Source organism: Lampetra fluviatilis, chromosome 39, assembly GCF_964198595.1.
Source record: "Lampetra fluviatilis chromosome 39, kcLamFluv1.1, whole genome shotgun sequence".
NCBI lineage: Eukaryota > Metazoa > Chordata > Hyperoartia > Petromyzontiformes > Petromyzontidae > Lampetra > Lampetra fluviatilis.
Window position 1 is genome coordinate 8,995,430 of NC_136313.1, and position 20,569 is coordinate 9,015,998.

Consider the following 20,569-nt stretch of genomic DNA (forward strand, 5'->3'; position numbering starts at 1 on the left):
CCACATACACTAGAGGGCAGTGATTTCCCACTCGTGCCTGCTTGCAGAGACACTTGTCACACGGCAATATAAAACGTGATCATTTCTTAATCCTCAGAGCTGGAATTTAGCCAAATTTTAACTAAAACCAATTTAACCTGTTGTTGTGTCTGCGCAGTCATCGGTGAGCACCGGTCTGTGACCATCAATTTGCTAGACTAGCAAACCTTGGTTTAAACCCAGTTTAATAATAATGATAATAACTACGGGTGACTGAAACCCAGAGCGGAGCCTAGGATCTCAGGGGTGCCGACTCCGTGTCACCGACCCGGCATTGGCTTCCTGAACCAACAGTCGCACCGGCACTTAGGTTATCGCATTTGTGTCGCCTCAAGTAAACATTTGGATTGTGAATACCAGGCCAGGTATGATTGCTCTGTTACGGCCATTGCCATATGGCGCAATGTTCTCTTTCAATGTTTGTGCATGCAATGGCAAACTTTGTTCCCCCTTCCATTTACCAACAAAAGGGGAAAGTGATTGCAGGCTTTTGACACTAGTCTCCGTCGAGGAGACAGACATCTATAAAAATATATGTCATTGAGTTGCCCTAGGAAATTCCCAAGACTTTATTTCAACCGGGCAATGCAGTGTGATATTTGGCCAATTTCATTCATGACCACCTTGGCCTCATGATAAGTGGAGCATCAGTAGATAACCCACAGTGCATACGGGCGGAGGTGAAAACGCTCAAAGCTCTGCTGACAAATTCAGTCGGTGGTTCAATCTGGCAGGAGCACCCAGATTAGTCTGTGAACCACACCCATTGTCGCACGCCTGTCTCTCGGCCGCTTGCGATCTCGAAGCCAACAACACCCTGGGCAAGACAACCAATCCACGCACTCGCCAGCCTCGAACCTTACTAAGCTTCGGAGCTGCGACGAGATCGGCCGCGTACACGGAGCGATGCGCTCGCGAGATCCGTGGGCAGCCGAGCCAAAGCGAATCCCCGCGTGAAAAGCTGGACTCGCGAAACGGCCAAACGGCTGATCCACGGCAGACAACCGCAATTCATGTGCAAATGAACGTGCCTATCGCACGCGAGTTATGCCGCGCACACGTTTCTCCCCTGGCGCGATGAGGACACTACGCCATTCCCAAAACGGGCGCCGTCAAGAAAAGATCCGAATTCATTCGTCTCGCCCGTCGCTCTGGCAATGGCGGTAGAGCGATCGGCGAGGAGCGTGGTGCCTGTGCTCGGGCGCTTGGCGCAGAACCCCTCCGTGGTTCAGTCTAGTCCCATTTGTTCCGCGTCGAGGGGGCCGCGTTTCTGTTCGAGCCACGCACGCGGTAACGACTGACGCAAACTCACCGAGGTGGTTCGGAGGCCGGAGCTGCACAGGAGCCAGCACCGTTGAGATTCCCAGAGTTGGAATCCGGGTTTCAGCTACCACCCCCACTCACCGTGGTTACATCGGATTCTCACTGCCTAGCGAGGTGACTACCGTGTAAAATTTTACTCTTAAACTTAATTAAACTTATTCCAGCTCCAAGTCTTTACAGATTCCAGTTTTATTCCCGTGCGACAGACACTGTTCTGCAGTGCGTAGTAGAGGTGCCGCTTGTGTTGATACGGAGGCCTTCTTTCGCACCCTATGTAGCCAACCGTGCTAATCGGAGGTACGGGTAAACACAAAAACAAGTAATAAAAGTGCATAGCTCCAGTGGCTTCCTAATATGAAAGGAAGAGCGTTCCAGACGGCCGAGGAAATGGCTGTCAAGTGACCTCAGGAGTCGATCTGGGACACCTTCTCTCCAGAATCCAGGTGGTGCACTGCTCACTGAGCGAGTTGGCAGCGTCTGCGTCTCACGATGGCACGATGCCAACAGCACGAATGGAATACAACTGGGCAGGGCGGATCAAATCAGACGCAGCATGGGAGGGCGGCCCGGGGTGGGAGGGAATGGCAGGGGAGGCGGTGCCAGCGCTAGCGATCGCGCCGATGGTGCTGGCAGTGGTGGCTGCAGTAGGGGCGGTGGTGGCAGTTGTGTGAGCAGTAGCGGCAGTAGAGGTGTCAGTAGCAGTGATAGCGGTCACGGTGGTGGCAGTAGCGGTGGGAGCGGTAGTGGCGGTCGCAGTTGTAGTGGTAGCGGCGGTGGCAGTAGCAGCTGTAGCGGTAGCGGCGGTGGCAGTAGCAGCTGTAGCGGTAGTGGCGGTGGCAGTAGCAGCTGTAGTGGTAGTGGCGGTGGCAGTAGCAGCTGTAGTGGTAGTGGCGGTGGCAGTAGCAGTTGTAGTGGTAGTGGCGGTGGCAGTAGCAGCTGTAGCGGTAGTGGCGGTGGCAGTAGCAGCTGTAGTGGTAGCGGCGGTGGCAGTAGCAGTTGTAGTGGTAGTGGCGGTGGCAGTAGCAGTTGTAGTGGTAGCGGCGGTGGCAGTAGCAGCTGTAGTGGTAGTGGCGGTGGCAGTAGCAGTTGTAGTGGTAGCGGCGGTGGCAGTAGCAGCTGTAGTGGTAGTGGCAGTAGCAGTTGTAGTGGTAGCGGCGGTGGCAGTAGCAGCTGTAGCGGTAGTGGCGGTGGCAGTAGCAGTTGTAGTGGTAGCGGCGGTGGCAGTAGCAGCTGTAGTGGTAGTGGCGGTGGCAGTAGCAGTTGTAGTGGTAGTGGCAGTAGCAGTTGTAGTGGTAGCGGCGGTGGCAGTAGCAGCTGTAGTGGTAGTGGCGGTGGCAGTAGCAGTTGTAGTGGTAGTGGCGGTGGCAGTAGCAGCTGTAGTGGTAGTGGCGGTGGCAGTAGCAGTTGTAGTGGTAGCGGCGGTGGCAGTAGCAGCTGTAGCGGTAGCGGCGGTGGCAGTAGCAGCTGTAGCGGTAGTGGCGGTGGCAGTAGCAGTTGTAGTGGTAGCGGCGGTGGCAGTAGCAGCTGTAGCGGTAGTGGCGGTGGCAGTAGCAGCTGTAGTGGTAGAGGCGGTGGCAGTAGCAGCTGTAGCGGTAGCGGCGGTGGCAGTAGCAGGTGTAGTGGTAGTGGCGGTGGCAGTAGCAGTTGTAGTGGTAGCGGCGGTGGCAGTAGCAGCTGTAGCGGTAGTGGCGGTGGCAGTAGCAGCTGTAGTGGTAGCGGCGGTGGCAGTAGCAGCTGTAGCGGTAGCGGCGGTGGCAGTAGCAGCTGTAGTGGTAGTGGCGGTGGCAGTAGCAGTTGTAGTGGTAGCGGCGGTGGCAGTAGCAGCTGTAGCGGTAGTGGCGGTGGCAGTAGCAGCTGTAGTGGTAGAGGCGGTGGCAGTAGCAGCTGTAGCGGTAGCGGCGGTGGCAGTAGCAGTTGTAGTGGTAGCGGCGGTGGCAGTAGCAGCTGTAGTGGTAGAGGCGGTGGCAGTAGCAGCTGTAGTGGTAGTGGCGGTGGCAGTAGCAGTTGTAGTGGTAGAGGCGGTGGCAGTAGCAGCTGTAGTGGTAGTGGCGGTGGCAGTAGCAGTTGTAGTGGTAGAGGCGGTGGCAGTAGCTGCTGTAGTGGTAGTGGCGGTGGCAGTAGCAGCTGTAGTGGTAGCGGCGGTGGCAGTAGCAGCTGTAGCGGTAGTGGCGGTGGCAGTAGCAGTTGTAGTGGTAGAGGCGGTGGCAGTAGCAGCTGTAGCGGTAGCGGCGGTGGCAGTAGCAGTTGTAGTGGTAGCGGCGGTGGCAGTAGCAGCTGTAGTGGTAGAGGCGGTGGCAGTAGCAGTTGTAGTGGTAGCGGCGGTGGCAGTAGCAGTTGTAGTGGTAGAGGCGGTGGCAGTAGCAGCTGTAGTGGTAGTGGCGGTGGCAGTAGCAGTTGTAGTGGTAGTGGCGGTGGCAGTAGCAGCTGTAGTGGTAGCGGCGGTGGCAGTAGCAGCTGTAGAGGTAGCGGCGGTGGCAGTAGCAGTTGTAGCGGTAGCGGCGGTGGCAGTAGCAGCTGTAGTGGTAGTGGCGGTGGCAGTAGCAGCTGTAGTGGTAGTGGCGGTGGCAGTAGCAGTTGTAGTGGTAGCGGCGGTGGCAGTAGCAGCTGTAGTGGTAGTGGCGGTGGCAGTAGCAGTTGTAGTGGTAGCGGCGGTGGCAGTAGCAGTTGTAGTGGTAGTGGCGGTGGCAGTAGCAGCTGTAGTGGTAGAGGCGGTGGCAGTAGCAGTTGTAGTGGTAGTGGCAGTAGCAGTAGCAGTTGTAGTGGTAGCGGCGGTGGCAGTAACAGTTGTAGTGGCAGTAGCAGTAGCAGCTGTAGCGGTAGCGGCGGTGGCAGTAGCAGTAGCAGCGGTAGTGGCGGTGGCAGTAGCAGTTGTAGTGGTAGTGGCAGTAGCAGTAGCAGCTGTAGCGGCGGTGGCAGTAGCAGCGGTAGCGGTGGTGAGGGTGGGCGGCAGGGGAGCCGGCCGTACCTGCAGGAAGTGTAGCGTGCCGCCTCGCAGGTCGTCGGCGCACACGGCCGAGTAGAACGCCTTGCGGCGCTGGCGCAGCAGGTACTGGTGCTGCTTGGAGGCGTTGGCCGTCAGCTCCTTGAGCGCCTGCCTCCGCGGGCCCTGCGCACGCGCGGGGGACGGACGCACAACAGTCGCCACTCGCCCCTCTGTCGTTTGCGATCCGTCGACAAGCAGGGGGGTTCACATATTGGCCAAACGAAGGGTGGCGTCTTTGAGACAAACTCGATAACCAATACACGTGTGTGTATATAAAGATTCATATTTGAAGATAACAACCCGTGGTAGCTCGACACCCGTGCGTATCGCGTTTCAACTGTGCGGCCGCACGTCAACGGCAGCTTCTCGCTCTGCTCGTTTCGGCGGTCTGCAAGTCGCTCTCTCGCGCACCGCCAGGGGGAACTCACCACGCATACGTGGCTGCACACCATGAGGCCCACGTTCTTGGTGAAGGCGTGAACGAAGTCCACGAGCGCCGGGCGAGACTCCGGGGGGCCCGTCAGCACCAGGCACTGCGGCCTACGCACGCACACATAAAGATAAAAGACAAAGATCCCCCGTATAGCCTTCACAGATTGTAGGGGCAAGTGCTGTTAGCGAGCACCTGTAAAGGCCGGCACGGCACACGAGGGGGTGGGTAGCCAATACCACGCACGGTCGCCTTTGTCTGCCTAGTGGCGATGTTTACACATCGCACCAGGTACTCATTTAAGGCCGAGTCTACCTAGGAGAGGCCCAGGACCGGTTCAGATAATCGTCACTGGTGTTGGCCGTGAGCGGGAATCGAACCCGGGTTGCCAGGCTCGTAGCGCAATGCGCTAACCGTTACACCACCGCTCCCCACTACACACACACACAAAGATAAAAGACAAAGATCCCCCGTATAGCCTTAACAAACACGCACACACACACCAACAGTTACAATGAGCCGCGTGTAAGTCTCGTAGACTCCGTTGGCGAGCACCGATCAAGCCCAGCACGGTGCATGGGCCACACGTTGGTGTGGCCACCTTCGTCTCCCAGTGCTGATATTTTCATACTGCAGCGGGTACTCACTTAAGGTTGAGTAGACCTAGAGGAGGACCCAGCACCGGTTCAAATATTTTCCACTGGTATTGACCGTGAGCGGGAATCAAACTCGGCTTGCCTGGCCAACCAATACAACCACTCCCCCCCACACCATACACACAGGAATGCACGCATGAACAATGACATCGGCACACACGCACGGACGGACAACATCAATGCGCGCACACACGCCGGTACGACCATTGTTGCTCAAACCGCCCCTTCTGGGGGCGACTCATTGTTAGCGAGCGCCTATTGCCACGCCCGACTCCCTCGGCCTCGCCCCCGCCGTGGCACCGCGCAGCCTCGCCGGCGGCACGAGCGGACGTGCCACAGCGCAGCACCGCTGCGTGATGTCATCCCGGCCGCCGCTCCTCACGACGCACACAACACCGGAGGGTCCGCTCGCTCCCGGAGGACCGCGGGGCAATTCATTCTCCGCGACCAATAGCGTTGAACGTCGCCTCGACTAAAAATACGGCGCCGAACGCCTCGGCCGTACGAGGGGGCATGGTGGGCTTTGTGCAACGCGAGACAAAGCGCCGCGAGCGGCACAGAGGAAGACCCGTGCTCATTGTGAGGGCCCGGCCTTTCCCTGCCATTGTCACGGCGGCCGGTTGTCCGCGGACGGTGCGGGGTGGGGTGGGGGGGGTGACGAGGGCGTGGCCGTCGAGCTCTTTGTCAAGACGCGCGGCTCGCGGACGCTTCACCTCGACCCAGAGAGGAATGCAACAATGGCCGAGTTGGGTTAAAGCGGCAGGGGAAGAACTTATCTACGTGACTATATCATTGGCGGGCAACAGCAACAACCGCCGTTGACCACTAAGTGGTGGTGATGTCACGACGGCGCTTGTGCCATGCTAGGTGCACTTTGAGGCCATGTAAAGTATCGAAGGACCGCTGGCAGGAAGTCATGGAACAGGCCGAGGTGCCATGGGTTGACTGAGATGACCGACAGATGCACCAACTGTGCACTCCCCACTGTGCCAACTCTGTGTTTTAGCCGCCCGGCGCTCCGCCCGTTGTTGCGAGTGTCGCTCCTCTGCCCAGTAGCGTCCTTCACGAGCTTCGTCTGCACACGTTGATGCACACGCCTCGGCAACTCCCATCACAGCAAGAGGCCCTTGCCAGTAACAGAAGTGAACGAGTGCACCGATATCATTATCAGCGTTGTTCTCACGTTGGCATTCCCCCCGCCCCCCTCTAGTACCCGATTAGCGTGGCTACGATGCTCGCAGCGATGAATGAATATCATTTTCAGGCCGCTTAGAAGTGACAGGCCTCATACGTGGCTGTGCATCGAATGAACATAATCCTCGGGCCATAGATTAGGCGATCTCCAATACCAATGGCCAATGAAGAAGAGGCCACAGTGCGACTGCGATCACCGATCTTATTGCCGCTGTCCGCCCTCATCACTTGCCGGCAACGTTTCTGGCATTCACCTGGCCCACCGGCTCGCTCGTCAACCCTCCACATGAGCGAATAACGATGAACCGTCCTGCCATGCAAAGCACGGTGACGTACGGCACTTGCCGCGACGGATGTGAATCACTTGCGGGGCCGTTAAGAACTGGTAGGCCTCGTGCGGTCATGCGATGAAACCGAGCTGAAGCGGGCCATAGCTTCTGCACCATTGATACTGCCGCGTAGGTTTTCCCGGTCGTGCTGCGTGGCTCTCCCCAGTGCGTTTTCGGGTTGTTCCGCGCGTTGTCCGGTTCCACGGCCGACGTTTCAGTTCGCCACGCCAGCCATTCTGGCGACCTGCCCGGGTCGCGCCCTCGCAAGCGAGACCACCGCACCCCCAGGTCAAAACAAAAACGCGAACTCGTGGCCGAACGATACGCGGCACCAACCGGCAAACCCGCGAGGAGGAGCGGTGCCCCAGCTCCTGAATTAAAGCCACCGAGCGCGTCGTCAACGCGAAGACTCTGCCCGGCGTCACGCCCCGGGGGGTGCCGCGAATGCTGCGGGCGGAGCCTTCGCCGCTCGCGTGGAACTGAGGCCGCGGTGACGGCCGTGCTGAGCGGAACGTGGGGGGGAAGGGGGGATGGGGGGGAAGCCGCGCGTCCGAGCGGCGTTCGCACATTTCTGAAATGTTTTTGAAATGTCCCGACGGCGTCCCGTGGGCGAGCGCGAGCGTGTCGCTGCGCTCGGACGAGCGGGGGACGAGCGGTGTGCCGACGCAGCGAAATGTGAGCGGGACCTGCACACGGAGGGCGTATGGTGATGTTTATTGCGATAAAGGGGACACCGCCCCCCCCACCACCCCCCGTGAATTTCGTACCGGAAGTTTTTGACGTGGTCCTCCACGCCGTATAGACGGATCGAGTTCTGCAGCGCGTTGAGATAAGTCAGCGCCTGGGTGGACGAGCCCCAGTTCACATCTGCGGCACGAACACACGGCACAAATACACACACGCAAAATTCCAGTGAGCGTCTCTCCACGAGCCTCGTGACTCACCCCCTCTTGGCCTCAAGGTGCTGTTTATCATCATCATCATCAAAAACAGTCATGCTCTATCCACGGCGGCTTAAAGACCTCCTCCCAAAGCGCCATTCATCTCATTCACGTGATGCACCAAACCGATGGGCTCCTCTGATTCCATAGCTCCGTTTCCACGGTGGACATATTCTCGGTCGTGCGTTCTCTCCTTTAGCTGCCAATCCATTGTCAGTCTCAAACCGTCAGCCATCATCCCTTCGAGTGACGCGTCCCGTCCAACCCGACTGACTTTTCGTACGGGCAAATTTTACGTCTCCAACTCACGATAGCAGAAAAGTTAGGATTTGATTTAAAAATGTGTGTTCATGTTATTTTATAAGTCAGGGCTTCGAAACGTCACCGCGCACGACTGAGGCACTATATAAAAAAACACGATTACAGAGGGTAATGAATGCGGCGAATGATAGCACCTCTAGTGGCTGCAGCAGTAATACAAGCCCATTAGGTGCGACATCGACCCACGGCTCTAAACGCTCCGATCCCTACACCATGGTTCGACACGTGTGCACAGCAGCTTTGCGAATTGACTTTAAATCAATCAATCGATGCATCATCACTCCACCAATAAACAGACAAAAGTTCACGGCACATTACCAAGCGGCTTCAAAAAAAGAATCCTCCCATGCACCATCTGCCAATAAATTCACCAGCATTGGTTCAACAAAGTCTGAGTCTGCTGATTAGACAATGAATGTCAAAACCGGTTGGGAGTTTTGCTGCAAATAACATACTCCCAGAAGGCCGTGTGGCTGATGCGAATTTGGGTTGGCTATGAGGTAGGAGAAAGGAGGTGAATTTCCAGTAAACATGCAACGTTGGCACGTGGTTCGAACCGTTGGCCCAACATTCGCCCAACGTTCCATGTTTACTCAGGACCGGTCAGAGCGGCGAATTTGAAACCCGGTTATCTTCCAGCCGCTGTGCCGGCTCAGAGGCGGCTGCTCACAACCTTCCCCCGCAATGACGCGGTGCTGGCCCCCAGGGACACCCTCGCTACTAATGACGCTCCACTTCCTGGCAAGGGACGCCGCGTTCTCATTGTGTCTGTTGGTTGCATTGTTTTTGTTGGTCGCATTGTTTTTGCTTTTATTTGTTTAACCTTCTTTTGCCCCCCCCCCCCTTTTCCTTTAAGCTTATTCCAAACGCGTTTTCAGCATCTGTATATTTTATATGGAGGATCACAGCAGATGGTGGTATGGGGAGGGCCTTCATCCAACCAGTGGACAGAACATTCCCGTAAACGTGAAACGTTGGGGGCAAGGGTTGGTCCAACGGTTCCAACCACATGCCAACAACGTTGGCATGTTCACCGGGAATCCGGCAATGATGACGATTACGCATGAACACAAACGCCACCTATAACATACTTATTCTTGGTTCTTTCGGTAAAGTCATGTAGAAGGGAAATAATAAAAAAATTAACATTAAACAATACATTTCTCACGACGTTTCGATTCGTGAGAATTTAATTGTTTTATTATTTTATTATTTCCCTTCTACGTGACTTTACCGAAAGAACCAGGAATATGAATCCCTGCAGTCACGAAAGCTTTAAATCGAAATATAACATACTTGTTTTTTTAAGCCTACAATGTCACTTGGTGGATGTGTTGAGTTATTTTTTATGTCTGTAAGCCTGAAGAAGCAACTTGAACGTTGAGGTTGTTATTGTTGTGTCCAGCTATTGGGGTTCTTGGGCTGAAACCATTAACTGCACTACAACTGTGCCAGACCATAGATTCAGAATATTTTCATTAATCTGCGGCACCACCCCACCTTCACTGACCAGCATGGTGAAGTACGGTTAAACCACCCCCGCGACCCACACACTATGTGGGGAGGTTTGCATCCAGCAGCGGATTGACCAAGGGCTGCATACGTACATGCAAGCATATACCCAGTACATGAGCTGTCGACAAGTGCACGCCACTGACAGCGATTTTCATGGATACGCTCCCCTACGCGATGGCCGTGTGTATGCGCCGCGGTGGAACGTTGCTCGGCTCGGCGGCATCTCTTAAGGCCAGTGGTGGGCTCCTAATGGGGCACACAGCCTCGCCAGCCCCCGCACGCCTGCCCCCGCACAGATCACGGGTTCTGGTTCTGTGCGCGTCGGTGAAAAAGTTTCTGCTAATTTTCGGTGGAAAGTGAGCGATTTTTACTGCTAAGAAACGTTCACAAAAAATCTCATCTCGATTGTTATGGCTTCCTGCGGGGGGGAGGGAGGGGGGGTGGTGGTTGGATCTCGCTACGTGACTGTCAATTTAGCGCAAAGTGAGGTTAAATCGGAGGTCAGAGAGATTAATTAATAAAAAAAAATCCCAGTGCATGAATAAACCAATTAGAGACTTAATGAATGGATGGCGATGGAGTCAGAGCGAGCACTGCCCACACGCACGAATGCCGCTTGCTTTAATTTGCACAGCAATTGTTATTTCCCGAACCCATCCGTCCGTAGGCAACCAGGCATCGTGCAATTACGTCCGCGTAAAGCGCGACAGAGTAACAACGCGACCCCGGGGATCACGGTGCCGCCGCTGTAACAGAGCCTCCTTTTTCTGCGCCAGCACCGCTCGCAAATCTTGCAGCCATCAGCCCGTGTCGACCGGCATTCTCTAAACTAAAAACTGAAATATGTTAATTTCACCTGGCCACAAATTATAGTTCAACGAAGTGGCTTATCGTCACGTGGACATTTTATGGCAGCCAATTACTCTTAAACGCATGTTTTTAAATGTGGAGGCGAAGCCGGAGGACCAGGTAAAAAAAACCACACGACCACGGGGAGAACATGCAAACTCCAAATAAACAGGCGTCGTCGGGGTCGGGATCGAACGCACGACCTCCTATACACCAGGCGAGGTGGATAACATCTCGCCACCCGGGTGGCAGCGTGGTGAGCCATCGCTGTGCCGGACTGGGCAAGCCACCCCTCGTAACTTCCCTCGCCTTCATTAAATATCGAAGCGGGCCACCACTGGATGTGTCGGGGCGCGCGTTGTCCTGCCAGCCGATGCCCGTCGGTCTGAGCTGCGCGGCGCGATGGCCGGCGTCGTCACGCGGCAGGCAAATGCGCGTGCGCCGTCGAGACCTCTCGCACGGAATAGCGCCTCGTCGTTTTCTTCTTGGCGTCACCCTCCTGACTGCTCCCACTCGAGCTCGGTGCCCACGCTGCGCGGTGCAAACGTCGCGTCTCCTGACTCTATGGACGGAGGTGAAGGCGAACGTCTACGGAGATAATTACTGTCACGCCGCACGCACACACTTCACAGGGTGCGTGCAGTTAATAGGTCAGGGCGGACCATGTGACCGTCGGATGTGCGATGGCGCACTGCATTTATATCTTCAGTGTGCCCGATCTCATCTGACCTGGGAAGCGAGGGTCGGTGGATCGGACAAATAAGAAATATTGCCAAACTCCCTTCCTGTAGGCATCGAGGCGCAATACACCGGCTCGCCAGCAGAATTACGCAGTTCAGCAAAGTGTGGACCGATGTTGTCCGTCCCTTCTGTACGGGATAGAGTGTTGCCCCCTCGCATGCGTGTGTTTTTCCCGGGTGCTTTGCTTTCCTCCCACTAATTGGCTGAAAACACCTTAATCGATAGAGAATTGCAGATCAATCGTTGGTGCCGGCTCAAGACCTGGCAGCCTTGCAGCTTGGTCTGTGGTTTCTACTCAGTGATTGTGAAATATGCAATTAACACGAACGATACGATATAAAATTAATAATTAGATTTTTAAAATTAGCTTTCCTGCATAAATAGCTTGACCCAGTACGTTTTCATAATTACCATTATTATAATAATTGTTTTTTTACCCTTTTATCTGGCAACAAAACTGACACCTTTTTTACAAGGAGTCATGTTTGCATTGACCACAATACCTGTGGTCGGAATGCAAACAAAAAACACAACTGTGATAATGTATGCACTGCCCTTGAAATTGATTGGTCCACACCCGAGACAGCTTTTCTTAGAGCCTAGTCTCACATGGTGTTGGACCAGATGACGTCATAACGACACATTTATATATGTACGCGAAGCAACCCAAAAACCTCTATTATGGACAGCAAAAGCTATTATCCGCAATTCATGTGGAATGCAGGGTGCCGGTTAATCAAATATGCCAGTTATCTAGAGTTATCCCTAGGGTTCACCAAATTTTCCACGTATATAAAGCTTTTCAAGAAAGAAACTAAGCCTACATTTTAACTACGATATTAGAAAAAAAATTACTCTATTGTGGAGGTACTCACGAGTGAGTTGTAGAGCATTACAAGTTAATTGTAGAGAAGCAACGGGGCCGTTAAGAGTAAAGTACACAGTAGTACAGTACTGTAGTACTGTATGTACAGACTGCCGCTAGCACCACCACTTGGCAGCGTCCTGAAGCTCCCGTAAACGACAGATCTGTGATGAGCGTACGGCAAGATGCCAGATGGCCGTCGGAAATTTTCCGGGTACGTGTAGGAACAATTGCAATGCCGTCTATGACATATGCCCATCAATGGAGGGTTCTAGATGGTAAAAGTGCCGGATAACGGAGCTTTTTGCTGTATTATAAAAGTGGCAAAGGTATCCAACGGCTCTTCAGCCGCTGACCAGTGACTGACGCCCAGCGGAGTTACGGCCATCAACCTTGCGGCCGCCCCACCCCCCCACCCTCCCTCTTCCAAAAGGTCAAGCGGCCGAGGAATAAAATCCGTTTGCGAGGCTCGCCTCGCCTTTGCCCAGTCCATTCGGGCGTCCAGCGGTTATTTGCCCGTTGGGATTTCCTGCGGACAAGACGGAGCTAATTGTCGCCATGGTACCCGTGGGCCGCTGGGAAAGTCCGCGGACAATGCGAGCGCGCGGGGCAGCGACGACGAAGGGCAGGGCGCGGGGAGGGGGAGGACAAACGCATTCGCAACCACCGGGAGGAACAGCAAAGAAAAGGATCGCGGCAGCAATAGACGCACAGAGACAAAAGATCCCTCGCCTTGTATAGCCTTCACAGATTGTAGGGGGGGGGGGCAAGTGCTGTTAGAGAGCACCTACAAAGGCCGACAGACGCACGAGGGGGTGGCGTGGACAGCGCCGTGCTCGGTCGCCTTCGTCTCTCCAGCTGCAGATGTTTACACATCGCACCAATTACTCGTTGGAGGCCAAGTTGACCTAAAGGAGGCCAAGGAACAGTTCGGGAATCGAACTGGGGGTATTTGGGTTCGTAGCGCAAACTTACTAACCACTGCACCACCGCTCCCCGCGCACGTGTGCGCAACACACGTGCTCGCGTGCGGTCGCACGATCGCACACGAATCTACGAAGACATCCACACTTCCCGTGAGTCGCTCTGGTCTGGGCAGGCTGCCGTGACAAACGCCATGAGCCTGTGAATAGCGAGGGGGGGGATGACGGCTGACGGCTAAGGGCGGTGACGGAGGAGCAGCCGAGGAACGGAGCGAGTCCGAGAAATACGTCCATAAAGGAGATGGATCGATGAAAGTGAGCTCATGCGCAGTCACTGGGTGGAGTATTACATTGCGGGATCGTGAGAGGCGGGAATGACTTGGGGAGGCCTTCATTCAGCTGTGGACTGCAAATCATCATCATGTTTGATGATGATGAATAGTGAGTGAATAGTGGAGTTAGCACCACCCCCCATGCCCCAGAGGCCCAGCACAAAGCCACGACTCGCCCCTGGCCTGCCCTCTCATCCCTCATTTCACTCTTTCCCCCTCCACGCTCTCCCTCATCACTTTCCTCTCATCTCCAAACTCTCTCTGCTTCAGCAACCAAGGCCTCCCATGATGACCTTCAATCCGCCTCCACTAAATGAGAGGTCACTCTTCTCTGCTGCTGCCCCCACTGTCTGGAACATCTTCCCTCTGGCCGCCCACACTGCCGATCTCTACCCCCGTTCAAGGCCCCACCATTCTCCCCTCTGTTTCCCTCTGCCAGAGACCATCGTTCATCAACACAAATCGTCTGGGTTCATTCTTGATTTTGATTATTATTCGTTGCGTTTGTTCTGGGAACCAAAAAAAAAAATCCCAGCCCTTGGGAGCCAAACGTCGGGCATGGTGCCGAGCGACGTGCGGTACAACCCGGAATCGAGTCGTCAGGGAGCAGCAGCAGCCCCTCTTGTATCAACCGCGGTGGCGCCACGCGCCCAACACATCACGCGGCCTGCACCCACGCTCGCCGCTACACTCAGCACCGCCCCTTCACCCGACGGGACGCCGGGAGCACAGGCAGCGGCGGTGTTCACTCACCTGGTACGGGGGTGGGCGGGCGGGCGGTGTCCTCACGGTGGACATTGACGGGAAACGGCTCGTGTTTATTTAAACAGGGTACAATCAGCTGCTGCTATTGTAAATGTCAAGGGTCGGGGTCAGGGGTCGGATTTCACACGCTAGTCCTGTCTGTGGTGAGAAACTGCTCCTGTGCCGTTAAGTTGCTGCCGAGATAAACGGCAAACGAAAAAGGCGATAGGCGAGCATCGATCCAACCTCCCCCCACCCTCACGCCCCCCACGTTACGAAGCAATCAATTGTCGCGATTCAATTCAGGAGTCGATTCTTATGTTTCAACACTTGCGAGCGCTAACGCATTACCTCCGTCCACCTGTAACGTCTTTGCGAGAGCCACACGATGACTCTCGCAAAGATATGATACGCAATATCAAGTATTGTTTTAGTTTTAAAAGTTCTGTTTCTTTTAGGGACTTGTGAAGGGTCATTGTGACAAATTACCTTTGAGGCCATTACTGGACAAGAACAACAAAGAAATGGAAGGAAAAAATATGGGGGGGGATGGCGGAGGCATTTGCCCAGCGGTGGAAAGTGATACGGGCGCAGTGGTGGCGAGATGTTAACTCCCTCGCCTGGTACGCAGCGGACCATGGGTTTGATCCAGACCCTGAAGTTGTGGATTTGTAGTTTGCACGTTTTTCCCGTGGTCAAGTGGAATTGTATCCGGGCCCTCCAGTTTTTCCCTCCACATTTAGAAACAATCGTTTAGAGTATTTTGGCTGCTTTAAATTTCCATCTGATAGGCTGCTTTTTGTTGAGCTCTCATTTGTGCTCAGGTCACTTCTGAAAAAGAGCTAAATAGCTTCCGTGGACCTTACCAGGCAAAATAAAAAAGCAGGCGCGCGACAACTACAACAACAAGATGCTCATTTACATATTCATCTCTGAATAACCTTGGTCAAAACAAAAGCTATCACGCAAACGTCGGTAGGCCACTGCTGGAGCACCCACGGGTGGAACCCCAACTGGAGCAGCTTCGCGATTTCCGACAAAACGGACGCGGTGGTCCGGGGAGGCGACAAACACAACCGAGGGGGGGGGGTATTCTCGAATCCATCTGTGCGAGCATTTCTGTGGAGAAGGGGGGGGGGAGGGGGGCGCGGGGGTTCGCCTTTCCCACCGGGTTTCTGGTAGGTGACGTAGATGTAGAGGCTGAAAATGATGACGTAGGTGACGAGGGCGGCCCACCAGTTGATGACGAACATCACGCCGCAGCAGAGCGCCGCGCCGAACAGCGACACCCACATGTTGTAGTACTTGAAGGCCGGGCGCCAGCCTGCAAGCGCACGCGGGCGGGCAGGCACAAGGGCATTGGCACGGGTGCCACGCAGGACCATTACGGGCAATGGACCTTCATCATAGCAAACAGAACGTGCCATGAAGAATGAGCCATTGCCCCGAAACATTGGTCGTCGTGTATTGTTTTCCCCTTTTCGAGCCACGCAGCGTTACCGACGACTGTGCAGAGCGTTTCGCGAACCTTAGGAGGCGATGCACGCCGATTCGTACGAAACGCTTCGTTTGGGCACATTGCCAAGTTTTCTTGTTGCGCAATTAGCACGAGCGTCGAGACCGCAGCGTTTTACGAAAAACACGCTAAACAATCAAACGACAAAAACTCTCTCGCCGACGTGTTTATGGGACGCGCCGGTGACCTTGCTCGGCGCAAGTGTCGCGTTGCGGTCGTGAGAAGCGCAGAGCGGCACCGATGGTCCCGGCACACGAACGCGAATCGGTCCGCCGAGCGCGACAAGAGCTGGCAAGGGACTCCCCCCACCCCTCTCGTCAACACCCCCTTGACCGATTACAACAACGTACATCCAAGACAATGGGCACCCTTTATCAGACGCGATGGAAAAGTTTAAAAATGTGCCCTCTCCCGTCGAACGCGGCGAGCTAAAATTAGCCGAGGATAAAGCTCCGCCAACGTAAAATGCTTCAAACGAAACTTTGCTGAGCAAAAGCCAAATCGTGCAACTTGCAGGCAACGTTTAGGATCGATGGTCGGTTTGCGTAAAATATCTTCAGTGAATATTTTCTGCACCCGACCGACCAATGACTGGCCGATTGATTGGCAGGTTAGATTAGATTAGTGCAGCTACTGCACCAGATCACCTCGTGGCCGTCCTGATGATGTCACGGCACCTGCTAAAGGACCCGGGTTGGATGGGGAAGCTCGTTCACACGACAGCTGATGATGCTGGTTGTTAAAAACTATACAATAAATGTATTTGTTATATTTTACCAGGTAAGGCCTACTGAGCGACCTGGCCACAAATGAGAGCTCAACGAAGTGGCTTATCTCGTGGAAATTTCTAGCAGCCAATTAACGCAAGTTGAGTTTAAATGCGGAGGGAAAATCCAGAGGACCCGTAGAAAAATCCATGCGAACTCCAAATATACAGGTGTTAGGGTCGATATTTAACCCACGACCTGTTGGCAAGGTAGTTAACATCTCACCACCACGGCGCTATCCTTTATAGTGGCCAGGTCGCTTCTGAAAAAAAAGTTCATACCTCAAGGTGGGCTTTGCCTGGTAGGATGGGGATGCTTTAGTTTCATTTTCATTTGTATGTGTTTGGGTGATTTGTTGAAACTTTCTTGTACTTTGCACTGATATCGTGTTTTTGTATTGTTCGTTGCAACATTCTTACCTGACCCTACTAAACATCTGTGAAAAAGTGCTTCATAGCTCATCGGATTCCTCTAGTCGAAATAAAGATTACGATTCTGATGACATCGGGCATGTTTCAGGTGATTTGGTTGGAGGCTAATGTTGTGTTAGTCGTATGTGTGTGTGGGTTCTGCTTCAGGAGAAAATTTACATTTCAATTACATTGATATGCAATTAACTCTCCACTTTACTTGTCTCTGTAACCTCACCCGTTGGCCCAACGCTCCGATGTTTACTGGGCATATGCCCATTGAAAAGGACGTTTTATCTTAATGGGTTTCCGCTCCCCTGGTTGAAAATAAAGGATCTGTTCACGTACGTTCATATAGTATGAACAGGCCTCATTGCTTATTTAGTTTTGCAAGCAGAGTTTGGCTGAAGCAAGATCGTAATTTTTTAAGACGACTTTGTGATGAACTGCCGACCGCACACATCACTCGAATTTTACATTTCAATCGAGGATAAAAAACGCTGATGACAATAAAAAAAAACTTTCGAAATTTTTAGTTAAAAAATCTTACTTAAGACTACAACAAAAAAATATATTCGGCAAAATTTTTAATTATTAATTACACACCTTCAAACCAAAAAGTCACAGGCTTCATCGAAGCAGAAAGCCACGATAAAATATTAACGTCACCACGCCTTTCCATTTTCTCCCCGCCGTCGCGATGTTTTATTTTTTCCGCCCCCTACGAGCCGTGGTTTTCTTCGCCGTTGACTTTGATTTTAAACAAATGGGTGCGTCAATTCCACCGTGAAGGGCTTGCCCCCACCGCTTGCGCGCTGCGTTGCAAAGGCGCAAGAGCACCGGGCTCGGCTGACGATCGCGTCGAGCGTGTAAACCGTCTCGGCGCGACTGATGCGGGCGATCGGAGCGACCGAGGCATCTGCCCGCCCCCCCGCACGCCTGCCTTCCGGCCCGCACGCTCGTGCATCAAATGGCACCAAAGTCGCCGAAGGTTGGTTACGGCGGCATGTCCTCGAAATCACGCAGGCGGATTTATCCAAGAACATTTGAATGGAAAATTTTCAACTTGCACTCCCCACAAGCCCAAAATATGAGCCACCGTATTTGGCTTGTGAATTCTACTCTATTTTTGCGTCCTATGGTGGCAATACGTTCAGGAGCTGAAGGCCAATGTCGAGGGTTGCTAGCCACAATGAGGGGGCTTCAGGACAGAATTCGTGTGGTTTTGCTATTCCTCCTCCTCTGTTGAAGCAGCAGGGACTACGGTGGTTTACTATATGGTCCATAGGTGTGGGTTGGATGGCCACAATCGCACTGCTGCGGCTTGTCTTTACTTTTCCATTCATGAAGGAGATGTGCGCATCGGCCTGTCGACGGTTACACCGGTTGTCGTGTTAACGACGGGCCAAGTTACGTCTTGCATTTCATCTCTTTACGTTGCTCCATACCTTCAGAGTACAACGTGCGGTAACGTTAACTGCCGAGCACTCGAAAATAACACGACAGGCTGCAAACGGGATTCGGGAAAACGATCTGGGTTCTGTTAAGTAAACAGGATCCAGCTGGGCCCCAACCCTAAATTGGCTCAGTATTTCAAGAACATGCCGTAGTCCCTCCAGCCAAGGACGCCAACAGCACAGCGACATCGACCCTGGCCGACGGGAAAAAGATCCCCCAAGCAGCCTACACAGGCTGTTGGGACAAGTGCTATTTGAGAGAACCTATGAAGGCCGGGCACAGGACACGAGGGGGTGGATGGCCAACACCACGCTCTGCCACCTTTATTTCCCCAGTGCTGATGTTTTACGCACTGCAACAGGTACTCATCTGTAAGGCTGAGTTGACTTAGGGGAGGCTTACGACCGGTTCAAATATTCGCCACCATTATTGGTCACGAGCGTGAATCGAACTCGGGTCACCGGGTTCGGTGTGCAGCGCGCTAACCAATTGCATTACCTCTCCTCTTAGACACATCGTTGTCTTCGTACCATTAACACACACGCACACCCGAGCCACCTCCTCCACCACTGCAGGGATGCCCCTTTACGAGTGGTGAACGATCGAACGTCGCACCTGGGGACTTGGCGAGAGAGGCGTGGAAGCAGGAGAAGTTGATGAGCGCGTACGAGGCCAGGAAGAAGTTGGAGATGATCGGGGCGATCACGTTGAGCTCGGCTGCACGCGGGGAGTCGCGGGGGAGACGAAGGGCAGAACACGTGGATTAGGATCAGCAAACGGGCAAGCGGAGGCTCGGTCCTCGGTACAGGCCCCGCAGAATGACGGACAAGACGGAACAACTCAAGCCGCTGTCGGCTCAAGTCCGCGCGGCGGCCTGCGTGGTAGAAGGGGCTGGCGAGGCGACCTTGCCCCCCACCGCAGCCGCCACTACGCCTCACCGATGAGAATGAAGGCGATGGCGATGATGAAGGTGAGAATGTAGCCGCGGATCGGCTCGTTGTTCTTGCCGTAGCCCACGGCGAACATCTGCATCTTGGGGTAGATGTTGTCCTTGCACAGCGCCTGCGGGAGGGGGGGGGGGGCAGTGAAAAAGATAAATTAAAATAACTGCTTCCAGAACGCGTACGTCGAGCCTGGTAACCACGGAGGCCATCGACACCCTCCACACCCTCCACACAAGCAGCAGCGTGCAGAGGGCCACCATGAGGCTTTGCTAAGCTCACACCGAAGCCATCACTTATGCACGTGGATGGAATCTTATCGCTCCCTCTCCCAAGCGATCAATCTCTCCGGTGCGTTCTCACACTTTTGGCTGCCATTCTGTCACCAGTCTCATCCGTCGGCCACCCAACCCTTCTCACACCACAGGGTGCATGCTCGCGTAGGCCCACTTCCCCTTTGCCGAGCGGCCACGGTTCGCGATGTGCGGGAACGAGTCGGGGAGAGCGCCCGTGGCGCGGACTCGAGAGAGGCGCTGCACGTGAGCGCCCGTCTCACCTGGAAGACCTTGGGGGCGCTGACGAGCGATGCGAGGGCGGATGACAGCGTGGCCGCGAAGATTCCGGCCGTGATGAGTGGCCCGAAGCCCGAAACCATCGTCATCAGCTGCCAGGGACCACACGCACAAAGACGCCGGCGCCCGTCAGCCACCCTCACCGGCCAGCGAGCTTGTGTCGCAACATGTCGAATGCTTAGATCATCATCATAGTTGTCATCAGCTATAAGATATTGTTGTGAATGTAGTGGCCCCGAGTGGCTGGAGATCGGGGGGGGGGGGGGAGGCGGGGGGGGTCATGTAAATCCTCATGACCGTGAGCATACAGGAATCGACAAACATCGTTTTTTTTACGCATAACAATGGCCGTGCAAGTGCTGAGCTCAAGAAATGTAAACAATTGAGAAACGATTACCCTGGGCCCACTACCCTCTCATTAACACAACCACCAGCAGCAACATAAGCAGCAACGATCACTCCACTGCCATCGCCACTCCCCACGGTCTTGCGATGGAACAATACATCCAGTTCCTCTGCACCGGAGCCGACATTATCGTCTCCTCCTCCTCCTCCTCCGCTCTTAGCCACCGTGCCACCACCGATCCTGGCCACTGGCCACTATCCCAGATGGCGTCTGCGTCCTGCCGGAGCCTATTTGCACGCCGTCTCTAACTTGCGCATTTTCTCCGATCCAAGCATTCCTCTTCCTGTATCCCAGTGCAATTCCAAGCACGTTCC

General features: G+C 54.3%; 1 protein-coding gene across 4 annotated transcripts in view; it reads right to left on the bottom strand.

The window, feature by feature from the left end:
• LOC144945971 (solute carrier family 12 member 1-like) overlaps window positions 1-20,569 on the bottom strand; it is a 131,937-nt gene that overhangs the window by 12,171 nt on the left and 99,197 nt on the right. For all 4 annotated transcript variants that reach the window (XM_078874662.1, XM_078874663.1, XM_078874660.1 and 1 more), the window contains exons 12-18: window positions 19,834-19,941; window positions 19,275-19,398; window positions 18,952-19,053; window positions 15,354-15,509; window positions 7,722-7,821; window positions 4,774-4,885; window positions 4,328-4,468 (exon numbers count right to left, since the gene is read on the bottom strand). In XM_078874662.1, the coding sequence (XP_078730788.1) occupies window positions 4,328-4,468; window positions 4,774-4,885; window positions 7,722-7,821; window positions 15,354-15,509; window positions 18,952-19,053; window positions 19,275-19,398; window positions 19,834-19,941 (843 nt within the window). The remainder of the gene's footprint in view (window positions 1-4,327; window positions 4,469-4,773; window positions 4,886-7,721; window positions 7,822-15,353; window positions 15,510-18,951; window positions 19,054-19,274; window positions 19,399-19,833; window positions 19,942-20,569) is intronic.